Source organism: Bacillus rossius (assembly GCF_032445375.1).
Source record: "Bacillus rossius redtenbacheri isolate Brsri chromosome 9 unlocalized genomic scaffold, Brsri_v3 Brsri_v3_scf9_2, whole genome shotgun sequence".
NCBI classification, from domain to species: Eukaryota; Metazoa; Arthropoda; class Insecta; order Phasmatodea; family Bacillidae; genus Bacillus; species Bacillus rossius.
In genome coordinates, this window is record NW_026962013.1 from 3,838,357 (window position 1) to 3,857,231 (window position 18,875).

General features: G+C 42.8%; 1 protein-coding gene across 1 annotated transcript; it reads left to right on the forward strand.

Moving 5' to 3' along the window:
* Nucleotides 1-8,337: 8,337 nt before the first annotated feature.
* On the forward strand, nucleotides 8,338-17,597 carry LOC134543055 (trypsin-like). The gene is made up of 7 exons (XM_063387777.1): nucleotides 8,338-8,406; nucleotides 11,197-11,273; nucleotides 11,911-12,014; nucleotides 13,402-13,546; nucleotides 15,115-15,228; nucleotides 15,320-15,466; nucleotides 17,304-17,597. Exons 1-7 carry the CDS (start codon nucleotides 8,361-8,363, stop codon nucleotides 17,448-17,450), a joined length of 780 nt encoding a protein of 259 aa, XP_063243847.1. The 5' UTR covers nucleotides 8,338-8,360; the 3' UTR covers nucleotides 17,451-17,597.
* The last annotated feature ends 1,278 nt before the right edge of the window (nucleotides 17,598-18,875 follow it).

Below are 18,875 nucleotides of genomic sequence, written 5' to 3' on the forward strand. Positions count from 1 at the left end.
TTATTAGATAGCACCACCTAACAGACACTACTAGCGCTCCACACTGGTGGGCACTAAAGAATCGCACAGTGAAGCCGCTGCCACCATTTAGTTGTTTGCTAGATGATGTTCGTACATTTGGTCTGACGTATTGTAATTTTCAAGAACTTCGAAGTAATATCTCATGGACAAACAGGTAAGATATTTGGTTATTCAATGCCACACATTATTACCTTAGACAATATACTTTTCTTAACCACTATATGAGTAGTCCAGTTCCAAAACTCGCCTTGTCCATCACCAAGGAAAATTGAGTTATTTATTGTTTTGTGCAGCTTTTATAAGTGCGCAATAGATAGCATTATAACACGTTCCCCAACTCCCCATGTCTAATAACAGACACAATTTGAAAACCAGGTACTGTTCCAAAACTCTTCTTGTCCACAAGGTTTTGTGTTACAAAACTCTCCTTGTCCATATATATAAAAACTGTTTCAAAAGTCGCCTTGTCCTATAAGCAGCCATGGACAAACTAACTGCATTAATCAAAAGTGGTTATGTCCACATAATATAAAGTCTAATGTAACATTGTTTTAGAAGGTAAAAAACGGTTTTTTTTTATAATCACATAAGCATATTCATATTTTGGTATAACTGTATATAAGTATTATTAATTGTTGTAAACAATTTTTGACAATGATTACAATGTCAGCTTTCGTAGTCCAGCTACAGATAAGTGCTCTCGTTGCATTGAACTTGAAGGTAAAATAAAACTGAAAACAATGAGCATGTGAAACTAGGGTTGAGAGTCGAATTTAGGGTTCACAATCTCCGTTCGAAAGCTTTCTATGATATGCTGAAAGTAAATCATGATAATACCATCACATTTTCTTTTGATTGCCAAAAAAATATGGTACTACCAAAGGTACCAGATCAAAGTGCCTATTTTAGCAGACAATTCTATGTGTATAATTTTACTGTATGTCAAGGATCGTCTAAAACAGAACAAACGCGTTTATTTACACATGGAAAGAACTTGATGCACACAAAGGCTCTAATGAAATTTCATCATGTGTTCACCACTGCTTGCAGAATACTGGAATCGATTACACAATAACAACTATAAGGCTTTTTGCTGACGGCTGCGGAGGCCAAAATAAAAATAGTATGATGGTAGGTATGGTATCAAAATGGTTAAAGTGTGAAGCACCACAACACATCAAGGAAGTACACATCATTTTACCCGTACCTGGACATTCATTCCTGCCAGCAGACCGTGTTTTTGGTCGTATTGAAAAGCGGGTAAAAGCAAAGGAAGTGATAGTGTCACCCCAATAATATTTTGATATATTTGGAGAGTTCGGAACTGTAATCAAGCCTGGCAATGCTGGTTTTGCTTTCTACGATTGGAAATCAGCTATTGCAGAAGTTGTGCGACCTACCAGTTCATGGCACTTCAAATTTTGTAACACGAAGCGGTTCATTTTGAAGAAATCAAAAGAAAGTAAAGTACTTGTTCGAGGGGAACCCAATTACTGAACGGACCTTATGGAAAGTAAAGGTATTTGCAGACGTGGCAAGTGTTTCCAACAAATTAACCCAGTAATAGTTCCACTAGGACTCCACCCAAATGCTGCCAAAGCCAATGATGTGAATAAGCTACTGTCGAAGCACTATGGGTCTGAATGGAAGGAGAATGCAAGTTTGGCATTTTATAGAGATGTTATTGCCAGACAATACACAACTGTGCATGAAGAGGATGATGATGAACCTATGGTGGATGAAGATTTGAGAGTATGATGTTTTGAAATAGTTCAACATATTTTTTAGTTGACAATATTGAGAAAATAAGGAGAAACTTCAGTCAGTGTAGGATCTTAATATGCACTAGAAAAAATATTATTTTTTGTTAAAAAAATGTATTTTGTATCATTATTAAAATACGAGATGTAATCAAAGAGTTGGTTACTGGTTTTCCTTACGAAATAATTCATTTTGTATTATATGCTGTTCCAAAATTCACCTTGTCCAAAGTATTGTTCCAAAACTCGTCTTGTCCAATTTATTTTAACAGTTTTAATATTTGTGTATACTGTTACATTTCAAAGACCTTAAGAAACATATTTCAATTTAATTTTTGAAATGATTCATACCTACTGTGTGTTGGCTATGTCACAACCTCTTTGCATATCAGTTTTTCTCGATTTGCTCTGTTCCAGTGAAAGAGGACAAGGCGAGTTTTGGAACTGGACTACTCATATATTGTTAACCTTTTATATTTTTTCCTAGCGAAAAAATCCAATACTAATAACATTGCTGATCGGGGCAAGTTGACTGGGGCAAGATGACGACTCGTCATCTTGCCCCAAGTACTTTTTTACAGTTGTTTTTTAATTGTTCATGCCCTACAGGCTTTCATTAAACAAAAATTCTAAATAAAAAGTATTTAGCCTACCTAATTGTATTTTCTTCCTAGGAAATGCCTATTCATGGTGGAAGATTTCGAGAAGTTTTCACTGAAGAGCAGCTAGAATATTTAAGGAACTACTCGACAGCAATAGATAACATGTTTTTTTTGGGATGACAAAGCAGCAATGTAGAAAACTTGTGTTTTACTTTGCAGAATATAGTGGAATTTCGCATCCGTTCAATGTGGAGACCAGGATGGCAGGTGAGGATTGGTTGGCTAGTTTTATGAAAAAATGTAAGTTCAGTTTTCGGAGACCAGAGGAAACATCCATTGCCAGAGCAATGGGCTTTAACAAGCCAAATGTTGACAAGTTTTTCTTAATTTTGAAATAAGTGCGGGAAAAACATAGATTTCCAGCTTCTGCCATTTACAATGCAGATGAATCTGCACTTTCCACTGTATCTAATAGGCTACCAAAGGTTATTTCACCCACAGGAAGTAAGAGTGTTTCCAAGATCGTTTCGGCAGAGAGAGGAAGAAATGTTACTATTATTTGTTGCATTAATGCTTGCGGATATTACCTGCCCCCTTTTTTTGGTTTTCGCAAGAAAACGGATGCGACCTGAACTTGTGGAAAGAGCCCCTCCGGGAACCGTTGGACATTGCAGTGATAATGGTTGGAGCAATGGAGAAATATTTGTGTTGTTTTTGAAACATTTCGAACTACATGTGAAACCAACCAGTGAATTTCACGTGCTGTTGCTTGTTGACAACCATAAAACACACGTAACACTGGAGGCTATAAACTTTTGCCGGGAAAATCACATCGTTATGGTCGGATTTCCACCCCACACTACCCATCGTCTTCAAATGCTGGATGTTTCCTTTTTTGGGCCATTAAAAACCTATTACAGTTAAGCTTGTGACAACTTAATGGTCACTAATCCAAGGCAAGCCATAACTGACAAAAAAAATTGGTGAGCTACTAAGCACTGCTTATTTAAAAGCAGCTACAGTCGGTAATGCAGTCAATGGGTTCCGAGAATGTGGAATTGAGCCTTATGATCCCCTTGTGTTTGCCGAGCATGATTTAGCTGCAGCGAACCCCACCGATCATGATCTTGCGATGGAAAAAGCAGTTAATGAACATCAGGCAGAGAAAACTGAAGAACCAGGACCTTCAAGAAATGCTACTTCCATTGAGCCAGGACCATTAAGAAATGCTACTCCCATTGAGCCAGGACCTTCAAGAAATGACATTTCCATTAAACCAGGATCTTCAAGAAATATTTCTCCGATTGAGCCAGGACCTTCAATAAATACTTCTCCCGCAGCTTCCATTGAGCCAGGACCTTCAAGAAATTCTACTCCCGTTGAGCCAGGACTTTCAAGAAATGCTACTATCATTAAGATAGGGCCTATAAGAAATGCTACTCCTGTTGAGCCAAAACTGTGCCGAAGTGTTTTCGATTTCAAACCATTGCCTAAAGAAAGATCATATGTGAGCAAAAGGATAAGTCATAAGCAATGTGCAAGTGTCATCACAAGCTCACCCATGAAAGCGATGCTGGTTCAGAGAAAAGCTCAGAGGATAGAACAAGAACGTTTGAAGCAATAAAGACATGAGTCTCGAGATGCAAAAAAAGGAACTGTTACTAAGAAACTGAAGTTCGATTCTCGAGAAAAATCCAAGAAGCTCCAACTTTCGCCAGGCATGACTTCAGCTCAAATATCCGAAGTGCAGTGTCTTGTGTGTGATGAGATTTATGTCCACCCTCCATCAGAAGATTGGATCGAGTGTTGCAAATGCCACATATGGTGGCATGAGGACTGCTCGAACTTTGAAGGAGGAAAATTTGTTTGCGATTATTGTTTATAAAAACACCAACTCTGAATTAGTTATGTAAGTTAACTATTAATTGTAATTTTCAACAAACCAAGCCTTTAATAATATGCCATATATGTAAAAAAAGCATGTAACAATGTTAAATTAGTTAATTTACATTAGTTTGCATTCTAAGAATAAATATGTTTAAACTTGTGCAGAAATGTCATCTTACCCCGTAGTCAAAGTCATCTTGCCCCGGTAACGGGGCAAGATGGCACATTTGCATTATATTTTTAAAAGGGCAGAATTTTGGAGATATTTATAGAAATATAGATTTTTCCATGTAGTTACACCACGACAAAAGACTATTCTAATCGTGTGTGGAAAGAAGGAAATCGTATTTCCAAAATTAAAATTATAATAAATGACGAACTCTTAACATCGCCAACTTGCCCCGTCCTCCCCTACTGGGGCTGACACTGTCATTCGGGCCAGCCTCAATAATGTGTGGGGTGATATGAGATGGGGCATGGAGCAGCGAGGGAATGAATTGGCGGGGAAAACGAAAGCACCCCGAGAAAACCCACAGGCCACGGCATGACCGCCCCGTTTCCCACAAGTGAAAAATCCCGATTTTGACCCCGCCGGGAATCGAACCCGGATCGCCTAAGTGATTATAAAAAAAATTATTACAAACGCAGAATATATACAGTTCAAACATAAAGTATTGGAAGAATTGAGAGGTACAGAATTTACCTCAAATCAAGATTAGGTAGTGTGAATAAGCAGTAGGTAAAAAAAAAGTTTTTAGGACTCCTGGAACCTAAGGTTGAAACATTTAATGGAACCTGAAGTAATAACTCATATACTTTTCCGAGTCAAAGTACATCAAAGGTGTTATGCGATTATTGGGCATGCTAGGGTTGTTTCTTCAAATTTGTTCCTAACTATGCAGAATATTGGGACCTTTTGAAATATTACTTTTTTTTAAGTAAGGAAACATACACTATTAAATATAACATTTCTCATTCATCTGTACTAAACCTTTCAGATTTCAATTAGATGTTCATCATTTAGGTTTATGCTAGTAGTTTAGCAGTAGGGACATTACTGATGCAGAAGAAAGAACAGCAGAAGCCCATTTCATCTTTATCCCCACTCTCAACAGTGGCGAAGAGGCTCCGAAGTGAACATTTGGTGTTCAAAGGTTCACTCGTTTCCTAGATGATGCAAAATTTTGTTTGATGAATTTGGTCGTTTTCAAACTCTGGTTAATTTGGCCAAAATGTACGTTTGATAACACGGCTAACCTGCTTCAGGTTCAGGTCTGTGCATAAATGTATGATCTTGTTTAATCTGAAGTATTAAAGGACCATAAGTAGACAGTTAATAATCTTGAAGAGTTATACACTACAACTCACCTGATTCCTTAATAGTTTGGAAACAAAAATCAGTGGGAAAATGAATATCCTGAGTGTAAGGTCAATAGACCATTCGAGATCAAATCCAGGCTGCTGACTGTAAAAATTTTGTGGTCGCTCATTTTAAGGTTAGGAAACAGACCATAGTTACTGCTTTAATCAAACATCTTATGCTTAATATAATAAAACAAAGTGTTTGCAATTCTTTAAATGCTTTTTATTCTCAAAATAATATATTGTGGAAGTAGTATTACGAAGCTTCCAAGTATAAATTAAATTTTTAATAATTCGGTTGTGATTATCTACAACGCTCATATGATGCTGCAATAACTGTTGCAGACTGGTACTGTTCAGCTGTATCTTGATTAGTCGCAGAAAGGAGGCGGATTGGGGCGTGGGGAGGTGACGAGATAGCCTTTTGCCAAGAGACAGAAGCGAGATAAGTGCACTTCGATAACACGAACAACACCCGTGTTGAAGTGTTTCTGCTATTCTAAGTACAGAACATGATGCAATATGAGTATAAATAAGATTAACCAATGAAAAACAAGTTTTCTTTATATAAACTGTTTTGATGACAAGTTTTTAAACTATTATTGCATTAAATATTTTTCGGTTATCACATTTGTGCTCTTAAAATAGTTAACCAACTATAAAAGGCTATTTAATTATATATAAACTATAAAGCAAAATATATATATTTTTTATTTCTAGATAAACCTTTCAGTGCTGACTGGTGTTTGTCAGAGACACACACATTCTCATGAGCATACAATAGTGTGGTATCAGGAGCCTCTTGAATTTTCTTGTATCTAATTTGAGACAGTCGAAAATAATCAAGCCTTGTCAGGACAACCAACCTACTACCACCTTCCCACTCTGCCCAGCCAGCTGTAAGCTGTTCTTCACTCACTTAGTTCCCGTAACGCCCGCTCACAGCGACACCAGTCACTGAAGCTGGGTCAGCGTTGTGTACACGTTAGTGTTTTAATAAAATGCCTAAAGTAAAGTAAATTTTATGGCAATGAAACATTACAAATGTGCAGGAGAATTTTTATGGTTTGCTGTTTGATTGTTGGTAATAAATCTTGACCAGATTTTTTAACTTGCATTACGACCAATTTTACAAAGAGCCATGGTCAACGCAAATGATGGCAGTAGCCTACGTTTGAAAAAAAGATTACTAATTTGGGGAAAATATTTACCGACAATTTAGATTTAAAATACCTTGTTCATTATATTGGAGTGTTTGCAACGCTCAGTATGTGTCAAATTTAACTGTTAACAGCACTAGACAGTGATTATTAGAAAGCATTCTTCGGTGAAAAAAGAACACACCATCCTGTGCTATGGTAGCACTGCGCGCTGAAACCAGGCAGAGACCAGTGTGTTTTCAAGAATCATTTGAAATGTGCAACTGACATAAAATATTGTTTCCTAACCACTTGAATGTGGTCGCAGTCAGCTGTGACCCTCTAGGTTAGCGCGGTTGGCAGCTTCAACTATTATACATTTCATTTACTTCGTCTGTGACTAATTAAGACTACAATTATCACTTAAGAACTTAATCACATATCTACATTACTACTAACATTTTATTGTGCCGATCAATTTTCAGTTCCCCTTTACATTTTGACATATTTCTCTCCATTATTACTTACTTAGGTAAGGTGTATCATATCACAAATTGTCCAAATTTTAACATCAATGTTCCTGCTTTGTTTATAATTATTGGCAAACGAAAATTATTTACCTATCTGTTATGATGATGAAAAGTCGTGATTTTTTTGTCGCTAGAGTTCTTAGGTATTTGGGAGTTTTATCATTATGAATTAAATGGATTAGTACCGTATAACGGGGTAAATTGGGACAAAAGTTTGTAACATATTTTTGAAACGCAATATAGCTGAAAATTTATTCTTTGCTTTAATAGTTCTTGATAATTCTAATAGGTACATAGTTTTATTTATAGTTCGTAACTGCTATAATAAGTTTCAAAATATTACGTTTCAAAATATTACGTAACAAAATTTAGATCCATTTCACACCGTTTTACGTTACTAAAACATGAAATGATTGTAGGAGTCAATGACTGTTGGAGACTATGCATTTTGGCTCCATAAGATCGTTGTAGCTAAAGACTATTGGAGCCAATGACTCTTGGAGCCAAAAGAATGTTGGATCCATAGACTGTTGGAACCAAAAGACTATTGGAACCATGGACTTTGGAGCCAAAACACTTCTGGAGCAATAGACTATAGGAGGCATTATATCATATAGTAAATTGACGATCGTGTCTTAATGATTTGAAAGTTCCTGCATATGTACGTCCTTTTCTTTAAATTTGCTACCTTTTACGCCTATTTGATTATAAATGTGCGTTCCTTTAGTTAAATTTGCTTCCTATTAATTGAATTTACGTTCAAAATTCTCTTCCTTTTTTACGAAATTTCTTTCAAATGTAAGTCCTTTTCGTTATTCTACATTTAACCAATCTAAGGTTTTGAGCACAACTATATTTTTTTGTACTTATCGCTACTTTCAAAAATCTAACCATTTTTTGTCTTTTCTCTTCAGAATAAGAGTTTGTCGTTATCATTAAATAACAATTGTCTAGATTAGATAATGAATACGAGTGCCCTTGATAGATTGCATAAGGCGAGGTGGTGTGGCTACAAATAGCGAGCGTGGGAGGGAAGCACAGAGAACACTGGTTAAAAACATGCTGGCGGTTACTGCGTGGTTCGGGGTGCTGGCCCTCGGCTCAGGTGAGACACCACCAGTCACATGGCTCAGGTGAGACACCACCAGTCACCTGGCTCAGATGTGACACCACCAGTCACCTGGCTCAGGTGTGACACCACCAGTCACCTGGCTCAGGTGAGACACCACCAGTCACCTGGCTCAGGTGTGACACCACCAGTCACATGGCTCAGGTGAGACACCACCAGTCACATGGCTCAGGTGTGACACCACCAGTCACCTGGCTCAGGTGAGACACCACCAGTCACCTGGCTCAGGTGAGACACCACCAGTCACATGGCTCAGGTGTGACACCACCAGTCACATGGCTCAGGTGAGACACCACCAGTCACCTGGCTCAGGTGAGACACCACCAGTCACATGGCTCAGGTGTGGCACCACCAGTCACATGGCTCAGGTGTGACACCACCAGTCACATGGCTCAGGTGTGACACCACCAGTCACATGGCTCAGGTGTGACACCACCAGTCACATGGCTCAGGTGTGACACCACCAGTCACCTGGCTCAGGTGAGACACCACCAGTCACCTGGCTCAGGTGTGACACCACCAGTCACCTGGCTCAGGTGAGACACCACCAGTCACCTGGCTCAGGTGTGACACCACCAGTCACCTGGCTCAGGTGAGACACCACCAGTCACATGGCTCAGGTGTGACACCACCAGTCACCTGGCTCAGGTGAGACACCACCAGTCACCTGACTCAGGTGAGACACCACCAGTCACCTGGCTCAGGTGTGACACCACCAGTCACCTGACTCAGGTGAGACACCACCAGTCACATGGCTCAGGTGTGACACCACCAGTCACCTGGCTCAGGTGAGACACCACCAGTCACCTGGCTCAGGTGTGACACCACCAGTCACCTGGCTCAGGTGAGACACCACCAGTCACATGGCTCAGGTGTGACACCACCAGTCACCTGGCTCAGGTGAGACACCACCAGTCACCTGGCTCAGGTGTGACACCACCAGTCACCTGGCTCAGGTGAGACACCACCAGTCACATGGCTCAGGTGTGACACCACCAGTCACCTGGCTCAGGTGAGACACCACCAGTCACCTGGCTCAGGTGTGACACCACCAGTCACATGGCTCAGGTGAGACACCACCAGTCACCTGGCTCAGGTGTGACACCACCAGTCACATGGCTCAGGTGAGACACCACCAGTCACCTGACTCAGGTGTGACACCACCAGTCACCTGGCTCAGGTGAGACACCACCAGTCACATGGCACAGGTGAGACACCACCAGTCACATAGCTCAGGTGAGACACCACCAGTCACATGGCTCAGGTGTGACACCACCAGTCACCTGGCTCAGGTGAGACACCACCAGTCACATGGCACAGGTGAGACACCACCAGTCACATAGCTCAGGTGAGACACCACCAGTCACATGGCTCAGGTGTGACACCACCAGTCACCTGGCTCAGGTGAGACACCACCAGTCACATGGCTCAGGTGTGACACCACCAGTCACCTGGCTCAGGTGAGACACCACCAGTCACCTGGCTCAGGTGTGACACCACCAGTCACATGGCTCAGGTGAGACACCACCAGTCACCTGGCTCAGGTGTGACACCACCAGTCACATGGCTCAGGTGAGACACCACCAGTCACCTGACTCAGGTGTGACACCACCAGTCACCTGGCTCAGGTGAGACACCACCAGTCACATGGCACAGGTGAGACACCACCAGTCACATAGCTCAGGTGAGACACCACCAGTCACATGGCACAGGTGAGACACCACCAGTCACATGGCTCAGGTGAGACACCACCAGTCACCTGGCTCAGGTGAGACACCACCAGTCACATGGCTCAGGTGAGACACCACCAGTCACCTGGCTCAGGTGAGACACCTCCAGTCACATCAGCTTATCTAGGCTTGTTTTCTGTGGGTTAATGATTTCTTTTTTAATTCTTGTTTTGAATTTAGGAAATTTTTTCCATGACAACAGTGAAAAACTGCATTGGCGCATGTCCAAGAAATTAAACTAAATAATATTTTTTTTTTATTGTTTGTCTCTTCTCTCCCTCCGAACTGAAAATTTAAAATAGTTTACATAAATATATTTAGATGGCACAAATTAATGATTTAATATTTTGGTGTGAAACATAAAGTAACGCTTAAATAAATATGTCGTATGTGTCAAATTAGGTTTCTTTTATCTTTCAGAATAATTTGCTTCGGAAGAGAAGATTTACTGAAAAAAGGATAAAAGTTGAAACAAAAGACGTCCAACTCTGCACTTGTTAAGGGGCCCGCCTCGTCAGGGGTGTATCTGTGTCGGTGAGGCGGGATGATAAGCGCGACGCTCGCTGGTGCTTCTAGCGCGGTGTCTCTTCTGGACTGGCGCGCAGTCTTCTCGTCGTCACAGGATAACTATGAAATTCGAGCGGTGACCATAACATTATATTGAGGAGAAATGAAGATAAAGGTGTAATGCAAGTCCCTTAAGTGCTTTCAAGAATCTGTACTGGTTGTTTTACGCCTAAAAATTACTCTGAAAACATTTGTTTTAGCCATTTTAACTCATCTAAAAATACAGTTTAAAAACTTAATCCGAAATCAAAAATACTTTTCGGCCCTCAGCGAACTCTTAAATGCTTTTCGTAAGCAGGCCCCACTCGGATATCTTGAGTAGTTTTGAAATCGCGTAGTTTTTCGTGAAGCTCTGCACACCGTGTTTGTGCCCAGGTAGGCGGAACCCTTAACCGGGTTCCGAAGTTTATTTCATATTGAACGGTCACCCTTCCCTGCAGTGTGCCAGCAGTGCCGGGTGCTGTTGCAGGCCTGCCTCATGTCCTCGGAGCGGACTCCAGGATCGTGGGGGGCCACGGCGCCTACATCCAGGACTTCCCCTACATGGTGGGTGAGGGGACGCACCACGACGCCGAAATACCACAACGCCGAACGTACAATAACGCCGAATACTATAACGCCGAATGTCAACATTGACCACAACGCCGACAGCTAGAAAACTGCTGTGTACCACAACGCCGAATTACCACAACGCCAAAATACACTAACGCCGAAAAATGTCATTGCAGGACTGCCACAAAGGTTAGGTTAGGTTAGACTAGTTTAGGTTAGACTAGGTTAGGTTAGACTAGGTTAGGTTAGACTTGGTTAGGTTAGACTGGGTTAAGTTAGACTAGGTAGGTTAGGCTAGGCTAGGATAGGCTAGGTTAAGTTAGATTAGGTTATATTACGATAGGTTAGATTAGGTAAGGTTAGGTTTGATTGTGGTATTTCGGCGTTAAGGTACATTTAAGAAACACGCACAAATTCATTCAGTAGTTATTTCGGCGTTGTGGTAATTCGGCGTTGTGGTACACAGCAGTTTTCTAGCTGTCGGCGTTGTGGTCAATGTTGACATTCGGCGTTGTGGTATTTCGGCGTTGAGGTAACGACCCGGTGGGTGACAGCTGGGGGCGTGTACAGCTCGGTGTGTGTTGAGGGACACTCGGTCCTGCGGTCACTGCAGCTGCTCGCCTGTCCGCAGGTGTCCGTCAACAGCTACATCGCCGGGTTCATCGAGGAACAGATGTGCGGGGGGTCCATCATCTCCGCGGACTGGCTGCTCACCTCCGCCTCCTGCATCCAGCAGTACGTCTGCAACCGCCTCGCCTCGCGACTAGGGCGACGCTCGCCCGTGCGGCTAACGCAGTATCGCCCCTATGGGAAAAACCACTCTTAACTGCCCTGCAGAGCTGTCGTCATGGGTAGAGACTGGAAAAATTCGCGCATTCAGTGACCTCTAGGATAGACTCCACAACCCCCTACACCCTCAGGCAAATGCCACCTGCTCATTGGCTATCGACTCATGACATCTGTCAACAGGGATGCTTGCGATTCGATACTTTTTTTTGGTTGAAGGTTTTCCATTGGCTCAAAGTCCTTCAGACAAACTGTAAACCAATCACAGAAGCAACATGAAGGTACAGTTGTTTGGATTCTAGCATAACGCGAAATGAATCCGCGAAATTTTCCGGTCCCTAGTCATGGGAGTACAGTTGCGTTACTTTCAGCGGTAGTCCCGAAGTACTACCGGGGTGACATTTCTAGAGAACCTATCATAGTTTCTCTCGAATCTAGTCAGTATTAGATCAGATAGAAGGAGTCAAATTATATTTTTTTCATCCAGTTAGATGGGAACGATATGGACAACAATTGCACTAACTTCAAGTGCTCCATCAACTGAACACACATGCAACGCCCTAGCCAACGAGTGTTTTCTTTATCATACTGGAAACTAAGGTACTTTAAGCATCTACCTTACAATTTGACTGCACGTATGTGAAATATTTTTTTTTCTAAAACATACTCTCAGGAGAAAAATATAGCCGATAAAATGTTCTCAGCAATGGGGAGGTTTTAAAAGCACAGAGAGTCGTGGGTACAGATAGGATTGGGAGTGTATTTTTTTTTGCATACACCAGCAAACATTGCTCTCACTTGTTGGTTATCTGCAGGTACCACTCGCCACGTGCTGGGACGAGAGAGAGCCCAGACTGTCCCCTCCCAGCCACGCTCACACGCCTCACTCCTGTGGGCCGCCGGTCGACCCAAGACACAGTAGCTCCCTCGCTGGCCCACTGTGTCACTTGGTCCACTCAGACGTCCACCCTAGTGAACAGCACAGAGGGGCTTAGCTCTATTGTGTTCACAAACCAGTCATTGCTTGCCTATTTTCTGTGGAATTAGCTGAAGAGATGATAATAATAATTGTGTTGGTGAAACTTACTCACACCTAAGAGTTTAAGAACGCTAGATTATAAGAATTTTCTCAGGATTATTACGCATTAAAAATTATTCAAAACTTTCTGGCTGAGGCACAATCACGATATTCGAAAACAAGGGACCTTGTATCTTCATTATTATAATAAATACACAAGTCCTACTTCTATACTAATAATAATGTGCATCTAACAACCTACGTAACTCCATAAAAATGAGTGTTAACTGTCTGATGAAAGACGTGAGCATGTTGCAGGTACGCGAGCAACGTAGCGGAGTTGCGGGTCCGTGTTGGTAGCTCCAAGCAGATTGATGGCACGAGACTCGAGGTGTCTGAAGTGATCCTGCACCCCAACTTCACAGGCACCAGCTCCCCGGACTACGACATCAGTCTCGTGAAGGTGGGTGTTGAACTCTGACGGAGATCCTGCACCCCAACTTCACAGGCACCAGCTGCCCGGACTACGACATCAGTCTCGTGAAGGTGGGTGTTGAACTCTGACGGAGATCCTGCACCCCAACTTCACAGGCACCAGCTGCCCGGACTACGACATCAGTCTCGTGAAGGTGGGTGTTGAACTCTGACGGAGATCCTGCACCCCAACTTCACAGGCACCAGCTCCCCGGACTACGACATCAGTCTCGTGAAGGTGGGTGTTGAACTCTGACGGAGATCCTGCACCCCAACTTCACAGGCACCAGCTGCCCGGACTACGACATCAGTCTCGTGAAGGTGGGTCTTGAACTCTGACGGAGATCCTGCACCCCAACTTCACAGGCACCAGCTGCCCGGACTACGACATCAGTCTCGTGAAGGTGGGTGTTGAACTCTGACGGAGATCCTGCACCCCAACTTCACAGGCACCAGCTGCCCGGACTACGACATCAGTCTCGTGAAGGTGGGTGTTGAACTCTGACGGAGATCCTGCACCCCAACTTCACAGGCACCAGCTGCCCGGACTACGACATCAGTCTCGTGAAGGTGGGTGTTGAACTCTGACGGAGATCCTGCACCCCAACTTCACAGGCACCAGCTGCCCGGACTACGACATCAGTCTCGTGAAGGTGGGTGTTGAACTCTGACGGAGATCCTGCACCCCAACTTCACAGGCACCAGCTCCCCGGACTACGACATCAGTCTCGTGAAGGTGGGTGTTGAACTCTGACGGAGATCCTGCACCCCAACTTCACAGGCACCAGCTGCCCGGACTACGACATCAGTCTCGTGAAGGTGGGTGTTGAACTCTGACGGAGATCCTGCACCCCAACTTCACAGGCACCAGCTCCCCGGACTACGACATCAGTCTCGTGAAGGTGGGTGTTGAACTCTGACGGAGATCCTGCACCCCAACTTCACAGGCACCAGCTGCCCGGACTACGACATCAGTCTCGTGAAGGTGGGTGTTGAACTCTGACGGAGATCCTGCACCCCAACTTCACAGGCACCAGCTGCCCGGACTACGACATCAGTCTCGTGAAGGTGGGTCTTGAACTCTGACGGAGATCCTGCACCCCAACTTCACAGGCACCAGCTCCCCGGACTGCGACATCAGTCTAGTGAAGGTGGGTGTTGAACTCTGACGGAGATCCTGCACCCCAACTTCACAGGCACCAGCTCCCCGGACTACGACATCAGTCTCGTGAAGGTGGGTGTTGAACTCTGACGGAGATCCTGCACCCCAACTTCACAGGCACCAGCTCCCCGGACTACGACATCAGTCTAGTGAAGGTGGGTGTTGAACTCTGACGAGGTGCTGTAGCTAAACTACACCAGCACCAGCTCCCCGGACTACGACATCAGTCTAGTGAAGGTGGGTGTTGAACTCTGACGAGGTGCTGTAGCTAAACTACACCAGCACCAGCTGCCCGGACTACGACATCAGTCTCGTGAAGATGGGTCTTGGACTCTGACGAGGTCTGCCCGGACTATGTCATGTGCATGTACAGCATGTGGTTGTGTGCTGCGCAGGTGAAGACGCCGCTGGTGTTCAACAGCACGGTGCAGGCCGTGCGCCTGGCGGAGGCCGGGGCGAGTCTGGCGGCGGGCACGGAGGCCGTGCATGCGGGCTGGGGCACCGTCGAGGTGAGTGAGGCCTCCTCGCGACGGCGGAGCGACCCGGAGTGCCGCACGTGACCCGGAGCGACAGGAGTGAGACCGTGGTGCCCGTGTGCAGACTGGCGGCCTGCCCCTGCAGTACCTGCGCCAGCTGAGGGTGCCCGTGCTGAGCGCTGAGGCGTGCTCCAAGGACTACCCCTCGGGCCTGGACCACGACTCCATGTTCTGCGCGGGCTACGACGAGGCGGGCAAGGGACCCTGCCAGGTACTGCCTCTCCCGCACCCCCTCTGCCAGGGGGCGCGGAAGACTGCCATACTGGAAACCTTCCATAATGACAGTATTCCACCTGTCCTCTTCGAAAAAATGCTGAAGAGTACCATAATGGAAAACTGCCATAATTTCAAAAGGACGAGACGGAATTCTTCCATATTTCCTTATACACTCCATGGAAAGAGTGCAGCGGCATTGCTCTAGAAGTAGTGCATAGAATACTCGGTAGGGAGTGCTGTCGACCCTGTAACTGTTTCTCAGGTTAACTTTAAAGCTTACAGATAGCACTTCTGACGGTGATAGTTTCAATAACAAATCACTTCCAATAACAAATCGACTCCATGTTCTGCTCGGGCTCCGAAGAGGCGGGCTAGGGACCCTGTAAGGTACTGCCTCTCCCGCACCCCCTCTGCCTCTGCACGCCTGTCTTCTCAGAGCGTGAGGAACCTCCACGTACTAGACTTCCACGGCGTGTCTTTTCCACGCTTCTTTCATTGTTGATGCAGGCGTGCATAATACCACCTTGTTCAAATTATCCCGTGGTTTTTCAAAGTGCCAAAGTTCTCATATTGCTAAGAACGTTTACCTAGAATGACGGAAATAGCGTAGAGCGAGATCTCACATGTAGTTGCTATCATATCAGTATAAATATAATAGTTGCAATGAAAATTGTGGAATTTGCTGTTACATTAACACGCATTTAGTAGCTTCAACAGTAACTAAATAACTAGCGAACTATGTAAAAAAAATCTTGGAAATTGATTTTAACCTACTTATAATTGTCGTATCGATAAGAAACTTTGTAAGTGTGCGTGATCCGGATGACAATACAATAATTTGGTACCATCGAACTGATCTGATGATGGAGTCAGGAGGTGGATAGTGGAACTCTTCAACTTTTTGGTGTGTAACTGATAAAAGCGTGTTTTTTAGTCTTTCCAATCATAATAAATTATTATACTTAATTGAGCTCTACTACAAACTAATTTTTACTTTAATTCATTCAGTGACAGAACTAACTTAATCGTTTCATAATGCTATGTATCATTAGCAGAAACCTTGAATTAAGCCGAGCCCTAATAATTGATTATATATTAACTAGCGACTTGCCCCGGCTTCGCACGGGTGTAATTCTGATACTTACTATCATTTACTAATTATAAATATAAATATATACTAAAAACAAAAGATAATCAACAAATATCAACAACAAAAGGTACCTATTCCATTCAGTACTTTTTTTGAACTTAAATACCTTACCTTAAACTACGATTTTCGATAATTAAATAAAAAATATCTTACTTACTATTCGCTCGACTTAAAACAAAAGACAATCAACAATTATCAACAACATGATCTATCTCGTAGGGTTCAGCCAGCTTTTGAAATGTAAGTGCAAATAAAAATGTGTTTATTTACGACATAACATTAAATACATCTAAAATTATCAGTGTTTATCTACTATATTATGCATGTATTATACATATAAACCTTCCTCTTGAGTCACTCTATCTATTAAAAACAAAACCGCATCAAAATCCGTTGCGTCGTTTTAAAGATCTAAGCATACATACATAGGGACAGACAAACAGACAGCGGGAAGCGACTGTTTTGTACTATGCAGTGATTCCATTAATAAAACGTTGGATTTTATACAAAATGTATTCAGCGGTAAGTTTAACCGCAAGGTTGAAAGCACGCTCGTCCACTGGCTCCGCCTCGTATAGAGGTGATGTTGCTCTTCTCTGAGTCGGGAAGGAGGATTGCGGGGCGGTGTCCCCCGGAGTGAAGTCCTGCGACTCCTGACGTGTTGCGCGCTCGTGTCCATCAGGGTGACCAAGGAGGGCCTCTGGTGGTCAACTCGACCCAGGTGGGGCTGCTGTCCTGGGGCGTATCCTGCGCCGCGGCCAACCAACCAGGGGTGTACACGCGCCTCAGCCACCACCGCGCCTGGATCACCGCCAGCACCGGCGTCTAGGACAGCCCCGTCAGAGGCGCGCGTCACGTGTTTCCTGGGCAAAAAACAAACCTGTTCCAAAAACCTTTGTCCGTCGAGTCTTCGCGAAAATTTGTCCAGCTAAAATGAATTTTAATAATCTCAATAAAAAAACATTTTGGTATTTTATATTTTTTATTTATTTTATTTTGTATTTTTGTTCCCTCGATCCCACATGGAGTGAAGGCTCCGGGATATAGAACATGTCACGTTCCTACATGTAGTTCCCTTTACCTACAAATATGTATGTGCAGACATTAATATTTTACATGATGCAAGTTACAAAAAAAATATACAGAACATGTTACACATTTTAACTGCATAGTGATACTTGATACTTTATGCAAAACATGAAGCTGCTGTTATCAAAAGTCCATTCAAGAAATTTAACAGTTAAATTTCTCTATTATCAATCAAATTAAAGAATTCCTCCAAAGAGTAGGTAGGATAATGTATAAGTATTTGTTTTACTGTCTTTTTTAATACTGGTAAACTGTTTATGTTAGTTATTTTCTGTGATATTAAGTTGTAAAGTTTTACTCCCATGTAATTTAGTCCATTTTCAAATCGCCTAGTGTTATGTTCAACTATCCTCAATTTACTAGCATTTCTGGTGTTATATGTGTGAATATATATTTTTTTTAAATTGGTTTTTTTCTTATGAATGAATAAAAGGGTTCTCAGAATGTATTCATTTATGACAGTCAGGATTTTAAGTTTTTTGAATTTTGGTCTACAGTTAGATTATATTTATCTTTAGTAATTATTCTAATAGCTCTTTTTTGTATTTTTACGATTTTGTCAACTCCTTCTGCATTGCCCCATATTTCAATGTTATACGACATTGCAGAGTGAAATTTGGCATAGTAAACTGTTTTCAGCGTTTCTAATTCTACCGTATCCGCTAGTCGCCTTAACACATTACATTAACTCCTGAGCCTGCTTACTATTGAGTTAATTTGATCATTGTATTTTAGTTTTTCATCTAAGTTTACACCCAGAAACTGTACCTTTGGTTAATCAGACGAAGAGCTCTCAACGACACTGAAAAGCGTAGCTGTGTGTACTTAGTTTGTTCTGTGCACGGCTGTTATTCCATAGCATCTCTCTGCTACATTTATTTCAACATGATTACTAAGCTCCACCCTATTGGTCAAGTAGACTCGAATGAGATATGCAAGGTACCAGGTTCGAATTCGGGGCAAGGCACGAGTAATGTGTTTGATTATCAAAATGCTATTGGCATGAAGTTGTTTATTTTTTAATAAATGAAGAATTACAAACGTACAGAAAATAATGGTTCCTGGTTACTCAAATTGTAAGCAAGTATTAAGTTGTTATTACTCCACGGACAGTATCCTGTCAAATATGCTTTAAAAAAAAAAAAAACACGTGTATGTAGAGATA

What these genes read in the sequence shown, in the direction of transcription:
- LOC134543055 (XM_063387777.1), top strand. Translation starts at nt 8,361, where the DNA reads ATGCTGGCGGTTACTGCGTGGTTCGGGGTGCTGGCCCTCGGCTCAG. An exon ending in TCCAGGACTTCCCCTACATG is followed by an intron (nt 11,274 to 11,910) that starts GTGGGTGAGGGG and finishes GCCTGTCCGCAG; the next exon opens with GTGTCCGTCAACAGCTACAT. An exon ending in CGGGCTGGGGCACCGTCGAG is followed by an intron (nt 15,229 to 15,319) that starts GTGAGTGAGGCC and finishes GCCCGTGTGCAG; the next exon opens with ACTGGCGGCCTGCCCCTGCA.